General features: G+C 37.6%; 1 protein-coding gene across 1 annotated transcript; it reads right to left on the minus strand.

The window, feature by feature from the left end:
- Positions 1–131: 131 nt before the first annotated feature.
- On the minus strand, positions 132–13,538 carry LOC135693684 (sarcosine dehydrogenase, mitochondrial). Its single transcript, XM_065212225.2, has 11 exons — positions 13,170–13,538; positions 11,216–11,566; positions 8,704–9,213; positions 5,674–5,803; positions 4,449–4,852; positions 3,912–4,025; positions 3,195–3,333; positions 2,537–2,792; positions 1,712–1,932; positions 1,238–1,442; positions 132–920 (listed from the first exon to the last, which is right to left on the minus strand). The coding sequence occupies exons 1-11, from the start codon at positions 13,287–13,289 to the stop codon at positions 602–604; spliced, it is 2,769 nt and encodes a 922-aa protein (XP_065068297.2). The 5' UTR covers positions 13,290–13,538; the 3' UTR covers positions 132–601.
- Between the last annotated feature and the right edge of the window lie 6,984 nt (positions 13,539–20,522).

The raw sequence follows: 20,522 nt of genomic DNA on the forward strand, positions 1-20,522 counted from the left end.
TACTTGGCAAATGGGAATATTGTGTGAGGTTACGATTCCAGAAATTCATTGTTCTAACAGCGGCCTTACGACGACTCCTGACGATGTCGTTTTACGACGTCATTCAGTTATTCAGAAAAAAGCGACACAAATAACATACAAATTACATTATATTTCTATCCACATACACAAATATTTTCTACAACCAAGATGCACCCCGGCACATTAATATATTATTTAATTGCATCACAAATACTTATCAAATAATATGTATTTATAAATGCATACTTATATTATTCTACATTGCTATGCTGACTTAAAATGCACCAAGTACACAAGGAAAGCGGAACATATTAAGGATTGAGGGGGCTAAAACGTTTTGGGGGCTAAACATGCCCAAAATCAGGACAAGGGCGACTTTTTGCATGGTTTTAAGCACAGTTTGGAAATTTTGGGGGGCTATAGCCCCCTCAGCCCCCTTCCGCGGTCCCTGAGTACAAGTCAATTTAAGATATTGTAAAAACTGGTTACTGTATTCAAAAACATGTAAACAACATAGAAATTACACCACAAAAGATAGTTCTGCTTTTACTGGATTGAATGATTTTTGAACAGTCCTTTTTTAATAAGCCACGTCATAGATGGTATTTATACCAGCGGCAATTCCTTGGGCCCCGGCTGCATAGATTCCTTTGATTCTTTCATTTTTAGGGTCAAACGGGGTCTTGATATGAACTTTTGCATCGAATGTTGTCCCCATTGATTCGATTTGGTATTTACCGCCTTTGATGAAGTCATTTGTCACTGGCTCTCCCGAAGGGTCTGAAACATAGCCGTATGCAATGCTTTTACCTATATGATAGCCATAACCAGCTCTTCTTACAAAGCCAACTATTTCATTGTTGCGATAGATAGCCTCCAGACCTAGTAGTGCTTTGTGGCTGGTAAAGAAGAGAAAATGGAATAAAAATAGATCTCCTTTTGTTAAAATATCTACAATCATCGCATCAAGCTAATGCTACAACAGCTTAAAGCAAGACTATTTACATGAAAAGTTTAGAAAACTTGTTTCAACAATTTTTTCAACAGTTACTTCTCTTTTAGAATTGCTAATCACTTTGAATCTTCAGAGTCTTATAACAAAAAGAACGAGCTTTGAAAAGAAGCTTTAAATTTACAAGACAGAAATGAAATGACTAACCTTTTCAAATTGAAAGTGAAGCATGAAAGTGAAGCAGATTTAAGCCAAGATACTTACTCGTCGATTGTAAAACAAGCTAACTTCTTCATTAAGCCATCTTTTTTCTGCTTCTCTAGTACTTCTCTCCCATAAAAAGGTGTATCTGACTTCAGTTTGCAAGTAAAGCCCAACACTGCCTCCAGTGGCGTGTCGTCATCCCTGATGTCTGCATGCCAGTGGCGGTATCCTTTTTCGATACTAAGGCAGTCAATTGCACGATACCCTGTCAATCAGCAAAACATAAAAGTCACTTACCGGGCAGTGCAGTGATTAATCTTAAAGCATTTCTATCTTTAACATGTTATAACTGAAGATATATATTAGTAGTAGCTACTTCGATATTATTTCCTTGCAAATTTCCTTTCCTTTTCATTTACAATAATTGTCTACAAATCTCAGCTTCACAAGAAAAACTCTTACATTCCCTGACTCTAGTTTACAAAAAAAGCTCCATTGCAGTATAAATCTTTAACTCTCTTAAATAAACCATACCTCCATCTCTAATTCCAAACTGTTTTCCATGCTTGAAGACAGCTTCATAAACTGGAACACAAGACTCTTTTGGAATATGCAATTCCCAGCCAAGCTCACCAACAAATGTGAGTCGTAATGCTCTTAGCTTGTGGCCAGCGATCATTATGGTTTTATGGGTTGAAAAAGGAAAGTTCTCATTGCTCAGGTCTTCGCCGCTTAGCTCTTCAAGCAACTGACGACTGTCGGGGTTAGAATACAGAAGAAAAGAAAATATAAGGAAATAATGTACAATATAATGAGATGCAAAAGGATTTTTGCAACGACCAAAAGTAGAAAAATGAAATAATTTCACTGACTAATTTTCAAAGCTTCTCGGCAATATTATCATTCATCACAAATACCAAAACTGTCTTTACAAGAGTTGAGAAAATGCTGCCACCAACGAGTAGAAAATGATGTAGCAACAAATTCATGAAGGTTTTCGTTGTATAGGAACATCAAAATTGCTGAAATTTTTATATTTTCACAGTTGCATCCAGGTTTTGCAAATGATTAGCATTAATCATTAACTTGATCAAATATTTCATTTTAGTCTAAAGTCGTTTGATGAAATGTATTAATATGTTGCAAAATCTCGTGAACGTTTAAAGTTCATTTACAATGATTCTCTTTCTTTGTTCATAGCAAACATACATAATTATAGAAAGCCTAAAATTCATTTGACTATAGATTAAATAATGGATAGATTTTGAATGAACGTCCTGCAGGATGATCATTCGAATGCATTATTCTTCTACGATATCACACCAAAATGTACCATGCAATAATTATTAGACTGCTCACCTTTTCGGGCCCTGCACACTGAGCATACCAATATCCTCAGAACGATCCGTAAGGGCGCAATTAAACTTCTTGTCGTGGAGAATATCCTGAATGTGTCCCCAAGCATGTTGTCCAATAGCTCCTCCTATTGCTAAGTAGAATCCGGGCTCTTTTGGGTCCATGACATTGGATCCATCTCCTTCTCCAAGCACTGAGACTGTCAAATCTGCAGCAATGCCTCCATTTTGGTTAAGCATGCAGGTGTAGGTTGTGTTACCTGAGTAAAATTTGATAAAATGTCAGATGAAACTGTCAGCATTAGACGCAGAATCAAAGTACAGACAATAATCCTAATATATTGTCAAGACAGGATAGCATGATACCAAAATAATGAAGATCACTCTTGAAGTTGAAAAAAACACCATCTTACAATTTGCAGAAAGAAGGTAAAAACAATTTCAAATGGATTTCAAATAAATCTCAAAATGTTTGGCAAAATTCCGAATAGATGCAGATTGACATTATCAACCCAAAACTTTGAAACGTTCTAAGCAATGCATTAGAATCAAATGAGAGAATCACCTATTAAGCCACAATATTACCGTTTCCTAGCCTGAATACCCTTTCTGAAGAACCAAAATATGTAACAAAACTTAATTAACATAGAAAATAAAAATACCTGGAGGTTTTTGCATATTGGCAGTAAAGATCCAATCCACGGCCTTTTGTGCATCTGGCCCACTTAGAAAAAATTTAGCGAAATAGGACATATTAAAGGCAGCAACATTATTGCGACAAGCTATACATTCTTCACCAATCTAGGAGAAACATAAAAAAGTCTTAAAAAAGCATGCTTAAAACTAATTAATTCTTAACCACGTCTAGTCTACAATTCTTGATTGAATTCAAGTCCCCCTCCCCATCTCATTTTAAAATATTAAAATCTATTGAAAGAGAAAAAGCAGGGAGATGTCAGACTATATACGTGGGGGTAAACATTTTGGGGGTTTGCTCAACAGCCATGTCCAAGACTGTATGTACAAACTTCCAACCTAAGAAGATAATGTTCTCACAACATTTTATACAACGACAGTTCTGTTGAATTTTCCAGCAAACAAATATACAAACAACAAAGTTGTTTGCGGTAAAGGCCTGGTATTTTAAAATATAATTACAAATAATCAATAGTTTGTCAAACAACAACGAAACTTAAAAATGACTGAATGTACCCACATCGGTAAAAAGGCTCAAACTCAGGCTACTGCAATAATAAATACGATGTAAGCACTTTATAATGTAAAAGCGTAAAAAACAATATCTTTTTGTATGATGACAGCTTGCACGAAGAAGCAAATTTCATAGGGTAAACAACACTGGGATATGGAAAACAACTTACTGTGTCAAAATGTTTTGGAAAATCAAACGTGTAATCTTGTCCAAGCAATTCGTTGTATATGTAGTTTTCATGTTTATCGAAACCGTAGCTGCCGTAATAATCGTATGGCAACAGCTGCGAAGAAAAATGGTTAACTTGATTTTACTTGCGGTAGCATATATTACCGTGGTATATATTTAGCATAGTTTAAGTGAAAGACGACTTGAATTGCTAATTAATAAATGTTGTCCTAAAAGTGTTATTCTATGACGTCTCTGATACAAAAGGAATACCGCAAAACAAGTGATATAAAACTCTTACCCATAGAGCAATAAATGTAAAATAAATCTATTATAAGCATAAAACATAGTGTTTTCAGCTATTTTGATAATTTTAAAACCCTTTGCATTATTTCATAGACCTCTTCTTCTTAAAAGCTTTTAAACTAGTAGAATATTTCTTAGCAAATGTAAATAATTCACAGTAGTAATCATTGAAATAAATCTCCACTTCCAGACATTTCATTTTCATTTAAATATACGGGTTTTTTCTCTTTACCTCTGCAGAACCTTCCTTGTAAAACCAGCCAGGCCTCTCCCAACCATGTCTTTCTTGATAAAAGCAGCCTTTCTCGAGCAATACTTTGTGAAATGGGTCCTTCCTCATGTTCCTTGCAGCCAATGGTTCGTCGTTAGGGAAGACCATAGAATAGTTCTTTGCATACGATTCATGGCTTCGCTCCTTCACCCATTGCTGGTTGGAAGTCAATGACTTGTGAAACCTTCGAATGTCATAACCAAACATGTCAAGATCAGGATGCCCTTTGACGATCCACTTAGCAAGCTCATTACCGCAGCCACCTCCAAGCATGATGCCACTAGAGTTGAATCCACAGCCGTGGAAGTACCCTCTAACATCTGGATCTGGACCCATCAGGGGTTTGTGATCCGCAGTGAAGGATTCTTGGGAAAAACAATATTTTATTAATCGTCTTTATAAACACTGCATTACACAGTATTAGGCACAAAGAAAAAAATTACGCTTAAGATGCCTTGGGAAAACAAGAGTTCTTGCAAATTAACACGGACTTAATTTTTCATCGCATTTTTGAAATATATAGATCGGCTTTGTTATATCTTTTACTCTTTCGCAAAATTAGTAAGAAGGCACCTAAGCTTTTCACAAAAATGAAAGAAAAGACCAGTACGAAAAAGGAGACTAGAATGGTGACAGCGGGCTTAAAGAACTCGCCACGGTGGCTGTGGCAATTATACTGGTCGGAAAAATTAGATATCAGCTGCCAAAACAGTTTCTTTGTTCATTAGCTCCTTTATTGAAAAATATCAAAGATCCTAATAGTGTAACGGTCTTGCAACTTATTCTGGAAATTCATAAAAACATTCTGCTTTCTCTATGTCTATAATGTTTATAGAGAATACCACCTAATTCAAGTATCACTTATCATCAAAAGTCCTATAATTCTAGATTTTCTGACGTCTCTAAGCAAGATAACGAAACATAACAATGTTATCGACTACTGATAATGGCTTGAAATTTAACTTGCTTTGAAAAACTGATGAAGCCAAGGTCAATGACGAATAATGGATACATATTTAGTATATTCTGATGTGGATACACACAAAAGACTTTTTCCATTAAGTCCAAATGCTATATAAATTTGAATATGTCAGGGTGAAATAGTACGAATGTTGGCAATAAAGTCGCCATGTTAATAAGGCAATCGAGGAACCTATATAGGCCAACATTAGGATACTTGATGTACCTGGGCCACAAACTGTAGACTTGATACCAGTCTCCCCAATAGCTGGCACTCGGTTACAGGCTCCTTCTATGTGGACAGCGAAAACATCCCAATCCAAATCAAACAGTGAAAATGCAAAGTCATTTCGAACCTGCATTGTGATAGAAATAACGCAAAAATGCTTCTGTTCGTACGCCAATGGTTATCATTAAAGGTTATTATTGTAGAAATGATGTCTAAATTGTGACATGAAATATGAAAAAACAAAAAATATTTATATATTAAATAGGAAAATGGGTGTTACGCTAAGCAATGCTAGACGTCAACAACGACACATATTCAATATTTTGGCATTATAGGAAGCTTTAGAAACGTTCTTTTCATCGGAGGCAAAGGAGCAGATAAACCCAAAAAGACACATCATTTTAGATAGAAATGAGAAATCTGTCGATTTTTTTAACTTTCGATAACATGCCCCAAAAGGTTACTTCATTCAGTAAGTGCACTCAAAAGCAGGCTGATTAGATGGGATTTTAATCAACCTCAAAAAAGCTACATATCGCATGTCCTTTCACCGATGGTTTTAAAACAGTATTACCATTGTATATTGAAAGAGATTCTCAAGCAAGATTACGGTACAACAATTTGTAATAAACTATAAATTCAATTCTCTTATCTCCAACTGACCATTCTTTGAATGGCATTTTATCGTGAATCGAATATTCTCCTTAGTATTTCAAACCAAGATTTCTAAAAGTTGGAAACAACAAGCACCGCGGAGCTAAAGCCCTCCAGCCCCCCTGCTCCACGGTGCCTGAACCATGGTATTCAATTGGTGATTACGGTGTCCCAAAAGCTGACCAAAACACGATTTTACCTTGTTGTGGCTTAATTTTACTTTTGGCGATGCAGAACTTGAAAATATCTTTAAAAAAGCAAATAAGATCAACATACTACTGGTAGTATGTGTTGTGAAATGTTTGCTTTGTCTGCAAGAAAATGATATAATTTGGCTGGAATTTTCCTGGGACTCAGGGGCGGCGGGCACTGCTCATAGTATGAATAGTCTATGAGCAAGTTTTTTTCAAAAGAAAGGAAAGTCTGAGATCAATCATTGTCTGAGATCAATCATTGTCTGAGATATAATAATTCGATAAGCACAATGGCCTCTTTTCCAGATGCAGTATGTCGTCTGTCCTTTGACCCAATCTAAATACTTTTGTTTGTACCGCTGTATTCTGTCTTAGTAACGCTTTTGTTGTTTTGATCTTATCTCTTGGCCGCCACAAAATCGAGAAACAGCCATGCTCATAGTTTTCAAATACTGTGAACGTGTAGGGTTTTACCTTTTGTTCTACAGCAGCTATGCGTCACAGATTTTCAGAAGAATGCCTTGTGCCCGTTGCATGTTGGCCGCATTAATAGTTTTGCTTTTCTATTCACGCGCTACATAGGTGACCTTCCGGGCCCCCAAAAGCATTTAATTTGTTCTTTCGTTAACATAGCTTTCTTATAGTGAATTAAATGGTTATTGATCGAATGTGCTGGAACATACCCAAAGGTATTTTCACTAAATTACGGAGTTTAATATAGGAACAAAATTTCCATTTTAAACAAGCAAATATTCTTGGATTTGTGGCGATGAAGTTGGAAATACGAATTTCTATTTGCCGTATTTAATTAAAGGCTGGCTGCTCTTAATGATAGCCACTGCATGAACAGAAATGCGATTCTATTAATGTGAGGGATTGCTATATCTTTAATCCAAAATCACAAGCATTCATAATATTTTAGGTCATGTATGCCTAAGGATAAATGTGCCGTTTTTAGAAAATCATTTCTATTAATCTGATACCTATCGAAATAAGGCAGTTTTTCTAGAGAAAGTTGCTAAGAAAAGAAACTTCAGGACTTTTTAAAAATTAAGTATCGTTTGACGATATGTTTTGGCATGCACATCCCACAAATAGCCATGCATGTTTTGGCCTACAAAAAACGTTTGTTTTCATATTATCTAGCAGTTAGCTTGTAAACCATTTCGGCCATTAAAGGGGGGGGGGTGGTTGGAGGGCGATTCCAGATTTCTTTAAAATCTATGAACAACCTTTTCTCCCTGCCAGCTGCCCCTGGACTACGTATTTTGGGCCTGCCTCGGGTACACAGTGGATCCAGAAGCATTTTTGCTTTTTTTAAAGCCATTTACGAAAATTGAGCCTAAAACACAACATAAATCTGATAATTTATAATGCCCTAACTTTTACTCCAGCTCTTTAACGGCGCTCGGTCATTAAAAGCCCATTCTAAAAATGTTCCCAATCTACCTTGAAAAGGTCCACTGGGCCCGCAGGAAGTAGATGTTGTCAACGACTGGAAAGAATGTTTCAAGGCTTTTTAGTCACATTAAATTTCATTCTAAGTTGACTAGTATGTCAGTAAAAAAGGACAGTAGCCTTGGTGGACAAGCTTGTCGAGCACCTAATTTGCTTTCAAAAAGGTTCAGAGTTGTTTGGACTTAATTTTAAGAGATTTTTAAGGCATTAAAGAATTCTTTAGTTTGTTGTGAAGAGAGGACCGGCAACCATGTTCCTACATTGAAATGTTTAACAAATGTAAAAAACATTTCTGATTCTGAAGGTTGGAATGGGAGTGCTTGGGAAGGAAAAAATTTTATGCTTTTTTCTAGCAATGAAATAAAAATAATTATAGTTTTTATACAATAAGAGTAAGGAAGGGGTACATGTTTCCTGGAAGGATCAGCTGGGCTATAATGAGTGACGGAATCAGTAAAGGAGAAGATGTAATGGAAGAAAAAGTGATATTGACAACTAATTGGAAAGAAAGACAGAAATAACAGAACCTAAACATCAATTCCAAATGAAGTGTTCAAAGAAGAGCAGGTCTGATCTCTGTAATGCGGAAAGGATATTTTGCAAAAGGGCCTTGTGTTGAAGACAGTCTTAATATTCATCTACTTTTATTGCAATGGGGATGATAAGTTGGTAAAAACTGGCACCTTAAAAGATCATCATAAAAAATCAATCATAAAGTCACCTTTTCCCAAAATACTGGGTTTGGCTCATACCCTCCAACAGACAATGCATCTCCTTGCAAACGTAGGTATACTGAGGCATCATGATCCCTAACATTTGGCATATTCTTGATACCTTCAATCTTTTCTGTAACAACATATGCATGGTACATGGCAACAAGTGGCACTGTGACACCACAAAGTTTACCAACAGTTGGGGCCCATACACCACCACAGTTGACAATGCAATTAGTTTTTATATTACCAACTGATGTTTCAACTTCTGTTATGCATCTGCTGCCCATATCATCAATTTTTGTCTTTATTCCAGTTACAGGGCAGTTTTCAAAGATCTTTGCACCTCGTTTTGTTGCAGCACGAGACAGTGCTGCTACCCAGCTGGCAGGATCCAGTGTTCCATCTCCTGGACTATATAGAGATCCATACATGTCATCAACATTCATGAGAGGATATAGTTTTTTCGTTTCTCCAGGCGAAAGAACATAGGACTCTACCCCATACACCTTTCCAAGCTGCAAAGTAGAGGGGAGAATTGCAGAAAATATTAACACTCAAACATGATTTATCAGTTAGCCAAAAATGTTTGTTTATTTACCACAGTTATATCAAGGTGTATAGAAACATGGAGTTTGTTCTTTTGCAAATTATAAAGACCAGGGGTGTCCAGCATACAGCCTGTGGGTCACATCTGGCCCATGTTCATATTCTGTGGCCCACGTTCATATTCTATGGCCCAAGCTAAGGCAATAAATTTTTGGTAGCAAATATGAAACACCGCAATACGCCGAGAATAAACAACAATAAAACACGTAAATCAGTAAAGGCTAATATTTTGCCCATGGGGCATATGGGGCTTCATCAGAGCAAAAGTTAACGGGCTAAAATTTACATATTAGAAAAAAAGGCGATGATGGTGTCGGATTGGCTGATGTGGAATGGTGTGAATGCAGCGCAGTGGTAGAGGAGGGAAGGGTGGCGAATGAGAGAGGGTGGGTGGTGGTGGTGGAATGAAGACGTAATGGGGATGAAGTGCTATAATATGAAATAATGATAATGTTGCTATAAGGTTATCGGTCAGTGGTTCTGTTCATGCCGTTCGGTGTGAGAGTGTTTGCCAGGCCAATGAGGTATTGCTCTTTGGCTCCTCGGACACTCTCTCTTTGTTGTTGAGTTTCAGTAATGGTGTTACAGTAAGGTCATTGATGGTATGTTCTGGGCTACAGAAGTGTTCTACAACACCAGATTTATCTACTTTTTTGTTGATAATGTTTCGTCTGTGTTCGTTAAATTTGTCTTTCAGTCGTCTGCTTGTTTGTCCAATGTATTGGCAGTTCTTGTGTCTGTTAGTTAAACAGCGTTTGCACTGTAATGCGTAAAGAACGTTAGTGGAGTTGCAGTCCAGTCTTTGTTTTATGTCGTAGTTTTTGTCAGTGTTATTAAATTCAAAATAAGTAGTACTGTCTGTGATGTGTTGGCATGTTATGCAGTTACGTCCCGAGAGGCATTTGTAAGTGCCTCTAGGATTACTGGGTGTGTCACTTTTTATTCTTGCACGAACCAATATATCCCGGAGGTTTTTAGGTCTACGATAGCTGAGTAGGTTTACTGTTTACTGTTTTTAGGTTTAATATTTATCTGTATGCTACAATCTAAGCATACAGATAAATATTTACATGATTTTATTTGCATGCCAACTACAAGTTTAATGTGTGATGTGACTAAACTTTCCGAATCAAAAAATATAAGATTTCACATTGATAACTTTTTCATGCAATCATTAATTTAACTTTTCATGAAATTATAAATGTATCTGTAATTATTAATCCATTTACTGAAAATGAAAGTTTCCATTTACTGTTGAATACAAAATTTCCCAATGAATTATATAATTATTCCTCTGGCCTGCCTGTTCCGCAAGATTTGTCTATGGCCCACCCAGAAAAAAAAGTTGGACACCCCTGATTTAGAGCACTCATTCCAGAAACCTGATGGGTTAAAAGAAGGATGCTAAACTAGTAAACAAAATGATTTCTAGAAATGTAGTAAGTAAAGTCAGGGACGTGGAACCAGAAGGACAGGTACTAAGGGAACTTGTCTCTCAAGGTGTTTGAAAAATTGACCCTTCTAAAAAGGGCTTTCTTCAGAACATTTGGAAGAGCCCCCCTTTTTACTTCTCTCTTTTGCCCCTCCAACTTTGAATTGCTTCTGATGTCTAAAAGTAAAGTCACATCACCAGACTACTCAATAGTCAACACCTGTCATGTTGGATCATTTGAGAAAAAGATCGCACGGGAGATTAAGGGAATGTTAGCAATGGGAAAACTGCAAAAAGTAATAAAAATTGGGGGTCTGCAAGCAACATGTATCCATTTTCCTGCCCCCTGTGATATTGTCATAGCACTGTAGTTTCTTTGGTAGTGTATTGCTAGTTTGTATGAGCATATAAAGTTATGAGAACATAGCATGACCACATTCTAATTACAGTGCAAAAGGGAAATGAATCTAAGAGCTTACTGTCATCAGTCTTTTATACTCATCAAGACGCTCTTTATTATTTGCAATGAACAATCCACCATTTTCATTGAATCCTGCTGCAACTCCAGTTTCCTCTTCCAAGGTATTTCTTCCAAGAATACGAGTATAATTCAACAATTCTGCCTCAATATCTGAAGGCCTTAGCCTCCACACAAGCCCTGCACTGTGCCATGTAGTGCCTGCTGTAAGTTGATCTTTTTCCAGCAAAACTGCATTTTTCACCCCATATTTTGCCAAATGATAGAGTGTGCTAGCACCAAGAGATCCACCACCAATCACCACTACATCAGCATGTTCTGGTACAAAATCTGGAGCCTTTGAATTTTCATTCTATAAGGAAACAGATTGGATTCAGGGAAAATGAATCAGATATCAAGAGGTGGCTCTAAAAATAAAAAATGAAAATGTTAATAGAATCCCTAAAGCCTAGAATAGTTGGCACCTAAATCCAAAAAAAGGTATAAGTTTCATACTGAAATCACACTTGATATGAACAACACTTTGCTTGACACTGCTTCTTGCAAGGTCTAACTTGGGATATAATTTCAGGGGGTGAAAATTTAGGGGCACCCTTGCCATGGAGGCAGTAGGAGCAGCTGCCTTGTTTGCCCTAGTGATACAGGGGGCAGCATGAGGGGAGTAAAGTGCCCTTTTCAAGAAATTTATTTCTTGAAATATAAAGTCATTTCTATATCTTAAATGCTAATAAAATCTAGGTTTCAAGTGTCTCTTGATACCTATATGCAAGAGGAAAGTCAATACGTAAGCTGTGACATATTTGAGCTGATAAATGTAAAATTTTAGGGGCTTGTTATGTTCTTCTTTAATCCTTTGAAATGGCTTTTGTCTATGACATGTTTGAAACACAAAAACAGACTTTTATACCAAAGATGTTTCTTTGTACAATTTAGTTTAGAATTGAGTCATACTGTATTCATTTTATTGCTGGATCTTTGTGGATCACCAGAGACCCAGCAGCAATTGTTACTTTTAAATTCACATCGAGCTTCAGGAAGTCTAGCGTTCACTTAAAATATGAGAACTGTTTGCAAATCAAAGGCACGAGGGTTGCCAGCGAAAACACAGTCATGTTCAGCAATGTTCTTCCTTGTAGCTATGCAGGAATTGGCACGGCTGTTTGGAAATAACTCCAAGTAATTCCAGAGGTCAACCCTGACAGCAGCCCTCATCAGCATTGATAAGCATAATGATAGTCTGCAAGAAGTTCACTCAGATGAAGAGTTTTAGCGTCAGGTAAAAGAAATGCAAATGTTTACCAGTTGTAAAAGGTCTCGAAAAAGTGAGTGCTGTTAAGAGAAAGTGAACAGCATCAAATTGCTAATGACCTTGTGTCAAATTACGGTGAACCGAATGGTTTTCCCACGAAATTTTATAAAGTGGTCAGTGGATGAGATGAGCCAAGTAATCAAGAACTGCTTTGATCAGAAAGATGTTAAAATTTTATCAACATAAAAAGTGCATGATTGCTTGATAAGCCGTACAAAATATCAGGGGCCATCAAGGACAACTTGGCCTGTATCTCCGACCTCATCAAACTGCCTGCTTTGGCAGAATAACTCAAAGAGTTACCCACATATATCAAAATTTGTAATAAAGAAGTTGCCACACGAATAAGAAAGGTAACAAAGATAGAAACTACTTGTACGGTATTTGTACAGAGAAAGCTGCCAGTGGATTATTTGCAATCCGATTGAGGAAAGGAATATTTTCGAAAATTGTGGAACTTTTAAATTAAACATTTGCACCCCTTTTATAAAAATAGTTCAATTGTTCTTTACATTCCTAAAAAGTATGTAAGTTGATGTGGATAAACGCACAGATGTTCCTTCTTTACTTCTTCCTTGAGAAAAGTATTGAGCATCGTGTCCTGGATAAAATATGCAATTACATCATATATCTTGAAGAAACATACTTTCAAAGTCTTCTTATAAGGCACCCCAGCATCTGCATTTTGTGAAACTTGCGATGAGCAAGCTCTGTAAATTGCTGATCGAGAAATGAAGCGGCGGCATGTTGCTAGAATCTGAGCCATGTTTTCTTTTGGTGTCTAGGTCCAACCCAGGTCAGACCAAGACCTTTTAAAACCAGACAATCCGGTTTGTCGAACAGGTTCATCGCTCATCAGAGGTCTGGGACGGAACTTTAAGGCCGATTCCCACTAGGCGAATTCTTTCGCGCGAATCGAATAAATATTCGTAGCGATAGAGTAGGACCGTGATCTACTTTCTGCGAATCGAATTTTTTCGCTGCGAAATCTGAGAACATGACACCACGCATGCTCACATTGGCAAAAATTCGATTCGCGCGAAAGAATTCGCCTAGTGGAAATCAGCCTTAAAGGTTAAGGGTGAGCTGTAACTAAGGGTTAGCTGTAGGCACGCATACAGGTTAAGGGTTAGCTGTAACTTACGAGAATAGCAAATTTCAAATCAGGATGTTGAAATGATTGATATCGTCTGTGACTTGTGATGTATGATGGCATCTAGTTTTGCTAGATGATTTTGTCCCATTATGATGTCTGTGGCAAGGTCAGGAACAATTACCATTTTGAAATTGATTGACCGATTATTTGAAAAGGTTATAGGTCTTGTCGTGGTATCCCTTATTGGTAAGGAATTGTGATCGGCAGAAATGAGGCTGTAGAATGCTGATGAGTCTTGTTGGCTTGGAGACAATTTTATATATCTATGAGGTGGCATCGTAAAGCCTAGTTTCACTAGAGTCATAAGGGTCGTAAGGATCGTAAGAACGTAATTTTAAGATTTTATGACGCTTATGATCAAGTGAAAACACCAAGAATCATAATCGTTAAATAATTAGCACTTGATTTTATCTCTTAAAATTCGTGACATAAGGATCGTAAAGATCAAAAACTTGTTCATCTTTACGATCCTTACAACCGGATGTTCCTTTGTTTTGAGAATTAGGTGACAAATTTTCCTGAATTCCAGTCGAAGGCCGCACACATTGCTCCTTCTCTCGTTGGCCTTAACATGAAATTTATTTTCTGTATACAAAATGGGTCTATCTCGCGCGGAAAGATTATATCTATCGTGAAATTCAGCTGCTAGAAAGACAAGTCTTCGAAAGACTACAAGTTGGCAAAACACCTTGCTCAGATCTCCTTTTGAAAATTTTGCGAAATCCAAAACCCTTTCTTTCATCGTATTTTATTAACTAGCATTTCTTCGACGACATCTTTTGATAAGAATATACACTGCCAGGAACAAACGCAGATTCGTAGCAGCCATGCTGGATCCGTGCAGACAAGTGGCGGGGAAAGAGCGCCCTTTTCAAATCATAAGAAATCTCGCTACTTTTACGATACTTATGACGCTTATGACATCAAGATAACAAAGGATTTTATATTCTTACGATCCTTGAGACATTTTTATGTTGGCGTTTTCATTTGGATTTTAAGAAACATAAGCGACACGAACTTAAAAATTATGTTTCTTATGATCGATACGATCCTTTTGACTCTAGTGAAACCAGGCTTAAGCGAGTGTTGTTGACAATGGATTGCTTGACCCTTTGAGACGGCGGATAAGGGAAATCCAGTAGAAATAGCCATATTGAGTTTCTTGTTTGCTGAGGTAAAAGTTTACAGTACTCTAGTCAGTTTCGAGTCTCAACACGTCATCGCTTCTTATCGTATACAACTACTCGTAAGTTACAGCTAACCCTTAACCTGTAACAGTTGGTGGAGGACCCGATTTTGCTTTCAAGCATAAGAGCAACGATTCCAAACCAATTAAGCATCACTTTCACAGACACAAGGATGATATTTGCCGCCTGTTCATATTGCAAAGGTTACGGTCATTACAAATCTCATTGCCTTAAACTACTAACGAAGCTCAAAGATTCATTCCTAAAAATTTGTCGCGACTTCAACCGCTTCAAAGTCGCCAGTTGTGAACAAAATTTTCAAGATTTGCAAATATGGAAGAGAACACAAATGTTCAATCTGCCTGAGATTTAATTGCAAAGTCTACACTCACATTCACAGTTCACACGACACTGCCAACTTCAACTTCAACCAGAAGTCACTTCTATCCAAGATCACGGATACACTAAAAGATCTAATAGAGCGTTTTAACCAAATGAAGGAAGACTTTGTTCAAAGTCATCGGAAAAGCGAAATGGCATCTATTGGTCCTCTAGGTCCACGGACATCAAAATCCGAAGCATCAACTTCAGTAGATCCCAACCACAAAGGCATTCTCGCCACACCTATTACCTCAGCCAGTGGCGGAAAGTGGCGGCTCGGGCCCCCCCCCTATCAACGACGTCGTCGGAAAATTCGGGCATTGTTCTCAGAATATTTTTTCTTGGCACGAAATTCATGCATCGTTGATTCAATGCACAAACAAACAATCAGAATGAAGAACCACAATAGCGTAATTTCCCTGAGCATCATGAAGGGGACAGACTGCCTTTAACGTGTCGAAATTACTCCAAGAAATCGTTCTGAAAAGGAATTTTAAGCTAATCAAGGGGCGTAATTGCCAAATTTTCTCCTCGCTTCGCTCGCAGGTGATCCACGTTTCCTTTTTTACCCCAGGGGCCTTTATAACCTCTCTGTGCCCTTTTTGCAAAATTTGAACATAGCATAGCTGATAAATATTAGCCATTACCAAATAATCAATCAAACAATATATGACCAAAATCAAAACTGGTTGTGAACTGTGTATTTAATTTCAATTCCGTAAATATAAGCCAAAATTTCTGTCGGATTCTTCTGAACAAAAGTTATTTTCAAACGTATTTCTCACTAACGAAAACAAGATAAAATGCATAAAATGAACGTGCGACTTTTCAAAAGTGTTATCGGTCTACCTCTTGTATCATCAAATGTCTTAGATGAGATATCAATCTTGATATCAAAAATCATAAATGGATTGTTCTTCTTGCTACTTAATTATGGCGTGGTCAGCAAAGATTTCTAAAGAGTCCCGTCAAAAAATCAACTATTTTTATCAAAATGTGCAGTTTCTTTAAAATTATACATGGTCCGTGATGTTATCTTGTCGGAAAATCGTAGGCCTGGGCCCCCGCAAATGAAAGCCTGAATTTCCGCCACTGACCATATGGCTATTTCTACTGGATTTCCTTTATCCGCCGTCTCAAAGCGTCACGCAATCCATTGTCAATAACACTCGCTTACGATACCACCTCATAGAAATATAAAATTGTCTCCAAGCCAACAAGACTCATCAGCATTCTACAGCCTCATTTCTGCCGACCACAATTCCTTACCAATAAGGGATACCATGACAATACCTATAACCTTTTCAAATAATCGGTCAATCAATTTCAAAATGGTAATTGTTCCTGACCTTGCCACAGACATCATAATGGGACACAATCATCTAGCAAAACTAGATGCCATCATACATCACAAGTCACAGACGATATCAATCATTTCAACATCCTGATTTGAAATTTGCTATTCTCGTAAGTTACAGCTAAAGCCGAGAACCCACTTCGGAAAATGATCCGCGGATCGGATCAGATTTTGTGTTGCGCAAGCGCTTTGGATGCAAATATGGTCACATGACTGATCCGCCACGGAACGAAACGGATCGAAAAAAAGTTGAAATCATTTCAACTTTTTTATGAACCGTTCCGGTACAGTAGCTTTCTTTTGATCAAAATCGAATTAGAACTTTTTAAACAATAGGGCACTTGCGTCATGAGGCACGAATCCCGTGGAGATAATGTCAACGTGCATTCCAATCTGAAACGATCCGCGGATCGAAAGAACAACGCGATCTGATCCGATCCGCGGATCATTTTCCGGAGTGGGTTTTCGGCTTAACCCTTAACCTGTAACATGTATGCGTGCCTAAAGTTCCGTCCCAGACCTCTGATGAGCGATGAACGTGTTCGACAAACCGGATTGTCTGGTTTTTAAAAGGTCTTGGTCAGCATAGGGCTTATATCTTGATTGGCTGAGAGCTTGCGCTAAGTCACGTGACCTCTCTCGCCGCTGAGCCAATCACAGCCCCGGAAAGTGTAAACAAACTTAGGCCAAAGCCGAAAATTGGGCATTTTTACCACCGTCCATTAAAAAAATAACGTGTAAAATCTGCTACAATAAATTTCAAATTGTTTTAACCACAGCCCTACACAGATAAATTTCCCACAAATCTACCGCGGAACATGACCTCGATTTTGCGTTGTTAAGAAAATACAGCGTTGTAAACCTAGCCACGGGAAACCTTCACATCCAAGGGGTTTAAGATTAACATAATTTCAAGTCAATGATTGCTGTCACCCCATAAAACTAAAATTTTGCATGTTTCAATTGTTTTAAATCTGAATATCACATTAGACTCTGCTTAGTTTCAAAATTCTCTGACGAACAACGCATGCAGTCTTTACTAGAGCTTAGATCAACGCAAAAATGAGAGAATTTCCCTTTTCAAGACAAAAACTCTCAATAGCTTTCAACTGTTCATGTAAAAATGCTCAAAGTAGCCGAAGAGGCTTTTAAACTGATACATAATGACTTTTTTGCGACTGTCCCATGTCCTGAGCATCTCTGCTAAAGCACAAGTATCTAAGAATTGTGGGGCGTGAACCGATCAGTTCTAAACATGTGCTGGGCGCCCAAACGGAATCGTAATATATGTACATTAAGGGAACAAAAGCTACTCAAAACCAAATTAGAAATACTTACTGTGTTTCTGTGAGTGTTGGAATCCTGCTTTGCCAATTTTTTGAATCATGATTCACACACCGCGTTTGAAGGTAAATTTTTGGGTTATGCTTGTCCTTGTGACATAAGAATTCCGATTTCGAACAATTCTTCACGCCCATCTCTTCCAGTCCGTTGCAATTTTAAATTTAGGAGGTAGAAATGTTGAAGACTTTTGAAAGCAGAAACTACCCGCATGTTTCTCAAATTTCATGCTTCAGTATTGGTTATTGCATGTGATGGGTGTGATCAGAAGATGGTTGTGGTCATAAGAAACCACATCCGTTCTTATAACATCGCATCTAGAGCCCCGTTGCAAGATTCTTTAGAAATCTACGGTGGCCTACAGGTGCCACGGCAAAACTTTCTTTCTCACGGCAAAACTTACTTTCTCACGGCAAGACTTACTTTCTCACGGCAAAACTTTCTTTTTTCACGGCAAAACTTTATTTCTCACGGCAAAACTTTACTTCTCACGGCAAAACTTTCTTTCTCACGGCAAAACTTTCTTTAAATTTAATTTATGCCTTAGATTTAATTTATTTTGAAAATTTATCTCGTGACATTGGATTCTCGTCGTCGTATTGCTTTGTTCCTGTTGCTTTTCTAACATAGGTGTAGAAGACAAGGGTCTGGGGAGATAAGGGGGCCGCAGCGGCAACTGTAGTTTCCCAACATTTAAATGTTTCCCAAAAAGCGATAATCAGGCCGAAATCTACCATGAGTCAGTCAGGCAACATTTTCATAAACAATGGATGTTGTTTGTTGGGCAACCACTTCGATTTTTTTCTCCTCTTATATTATGCCTATGCTTATTATTTCATTTCTTTATTCATTGTTATTACTATTATTCGAAAAATTAAGTACCTAGCCATCAACCCACCCTGTGAGTAAAACGATATGATATGATATTGAACACAATACCCAATTTATAGGTTTTTTACAAGCCACAAGGTTTTTTACGAGCGTGCCAAGTGCACGTACGAGATTTTTTTGCACAAATTTTATGTGCACGCCAATTTTCAACGAATTGATCTTTTTCACTGCTTTCAAAACAAAGGAATCAAAGACCTGGAATCAAAGATACTGTTTCGTTGAGATAGGCATATAGGCCTAGCCTAGCCAAACCTAGATAAATTTTAGCCCATTTCTGGGCTGTCTTTCTGCAAGAATTATCAAGAGAAGAATTCGCAAATCTGCGAAGTTTAAAACGTCTAAAGCATTGATTAGATCTAAGTATCACGTACACAACATCACGTAGAGAAAGTTTTGCCGCGAGAAAGAAAGTTTTTCCGTGAGAAAGAAAGTTTTGCCGTGAGAAAGAAAGTTTTTCCGTGAGAAATAAAGTTTTGCCGTGAGAAAGAAAGTTTTGCCGTGAAAAAAGAAAGTTTTGCCGTGAGAAAGTAAGTTTTGCCGTGGCACCTGTGGGCCACCGTAGTTTAACGTTTCAAGCAGAACAATTAAAATGGCAAACAATTTGCATCTCTTTATTCTAAAACTATCATAAGTTACTTTTCGAAGAATCAATATGTAGACCAGGTGCCACGACAATAATTATAAAAGTTGAATTTAATTTTTTTAAAATTCACTTTGTTACAACACGTCATCATTTGCTAACTTTTGAAAGTTGAGAAACATGCGGGTAGTTTCTGCTTTCAAAAGTCTTCTGCATTTCTACCTCCTAAATTTAAAATTGCAAGGGACTGGAAGAGATGGGCGTGAAGAATTGTTCGAAATCGAAATTCTCATGTCACAAGGACAAGCATAACCCGAAAATTTACCTTCAAACGCGGTATGTAAATCATGATTCAAAAAAATTGACAAAGCAGGATTCCAACACTCACAGAAACACAGTAAGTATTTACAATTTGGTTTTGAGTAGCCTTTGTTCCCTTAATGAACATATATAACGATTCCGTATGGGCGCCCAGCACATGTTTAGAACTGATCGGTTCACGCCCCACAATACTTAGTTACCTGTGCTTCAGCAGAGATGCTCAGGACATGGTATAGTCGCAAAAAAGTCATTATGTATCAGTTTAAAAGCCTCTTCGGCTACTTTGAGCATTTTTACATGAACAGTTGAAAGCTATTGAGAGTTTTTGTCTTGAAAAGGGAAATTTTCTTATTCTTGCGTTGATCCTAAGTTTGTTTACACTTTCCGGGGCTGTGATTGGCTCAGCGGCGAGAGAGGTCACGTGATTTAGCGCAAGCTCTCAGCCAATCAAGATTTGAGCCTTATGCTGGCGGCACCGGTTGCCGCCGAAGGAGCAGGAAATTTTCGAATTTTGATGCTTCTAGTTCCCTGGAAAATGCACTCTTTCAAGCACATTACACTAAAGCAACCCTTTTAATCCTATTGAAAATAATTTTTTTTGCAAGCAAATTGAACAGCAGATAAAAACAACTGGTACAATTTCGCCGAGGTCTTGAGAAATACCATGTTGTCAGTTACTTCTGAAGCTAGGTAGCAAGCAGCACTGGTTGTCAATTTAGATCCCTCTTTTCATCTAAGCATGCCTTTTGAATGTTAAAAGAATCTTGAGCTCATAGTGAATTGCA

The sequence above is a fragment of the Rhopilema esculentum genome, chromosome 11 (genome assembly GCF_057945365.1).
Source record: "Rhopilema esculentum isolate cy_ngs chromosome 11, ASM5794536v1, whole genome shotgun sequence".
NCBI classification, from domain to species: domain Eukaryota; kingdom Metazoa; phylum Cnidaria; class Scyphozoa; order Rhizostomeae; family Rhizostomatidae; genus Rhopilema; species Rhopilema esculentum.

Excerpts from the sequence above, each read along its gene's own strand:
- LOC135693684 (XM_065212225.2), bottom strand. The coding sequence starts at position 13,289 with ATGGCTCAGATTCTAGCAACATGCCGCCGCTTCATTTCTCGATCAGCA. Across the intron at positions 11,567-13,169 it reads CTTATAAGAAGACTTTGAAA|AATGAAAATTCAAAGGCTCC; the intron begins GTATGTTTCTTC and ends GTTTCCTTATAG. Across the intron at positions 2,793-3,194 it reads CAATATGCAAAAACCTCCAG|GTAACACAACCTACACCTGC; the intron begins GTATTTTTATTT and ends AATTTTACTCAG.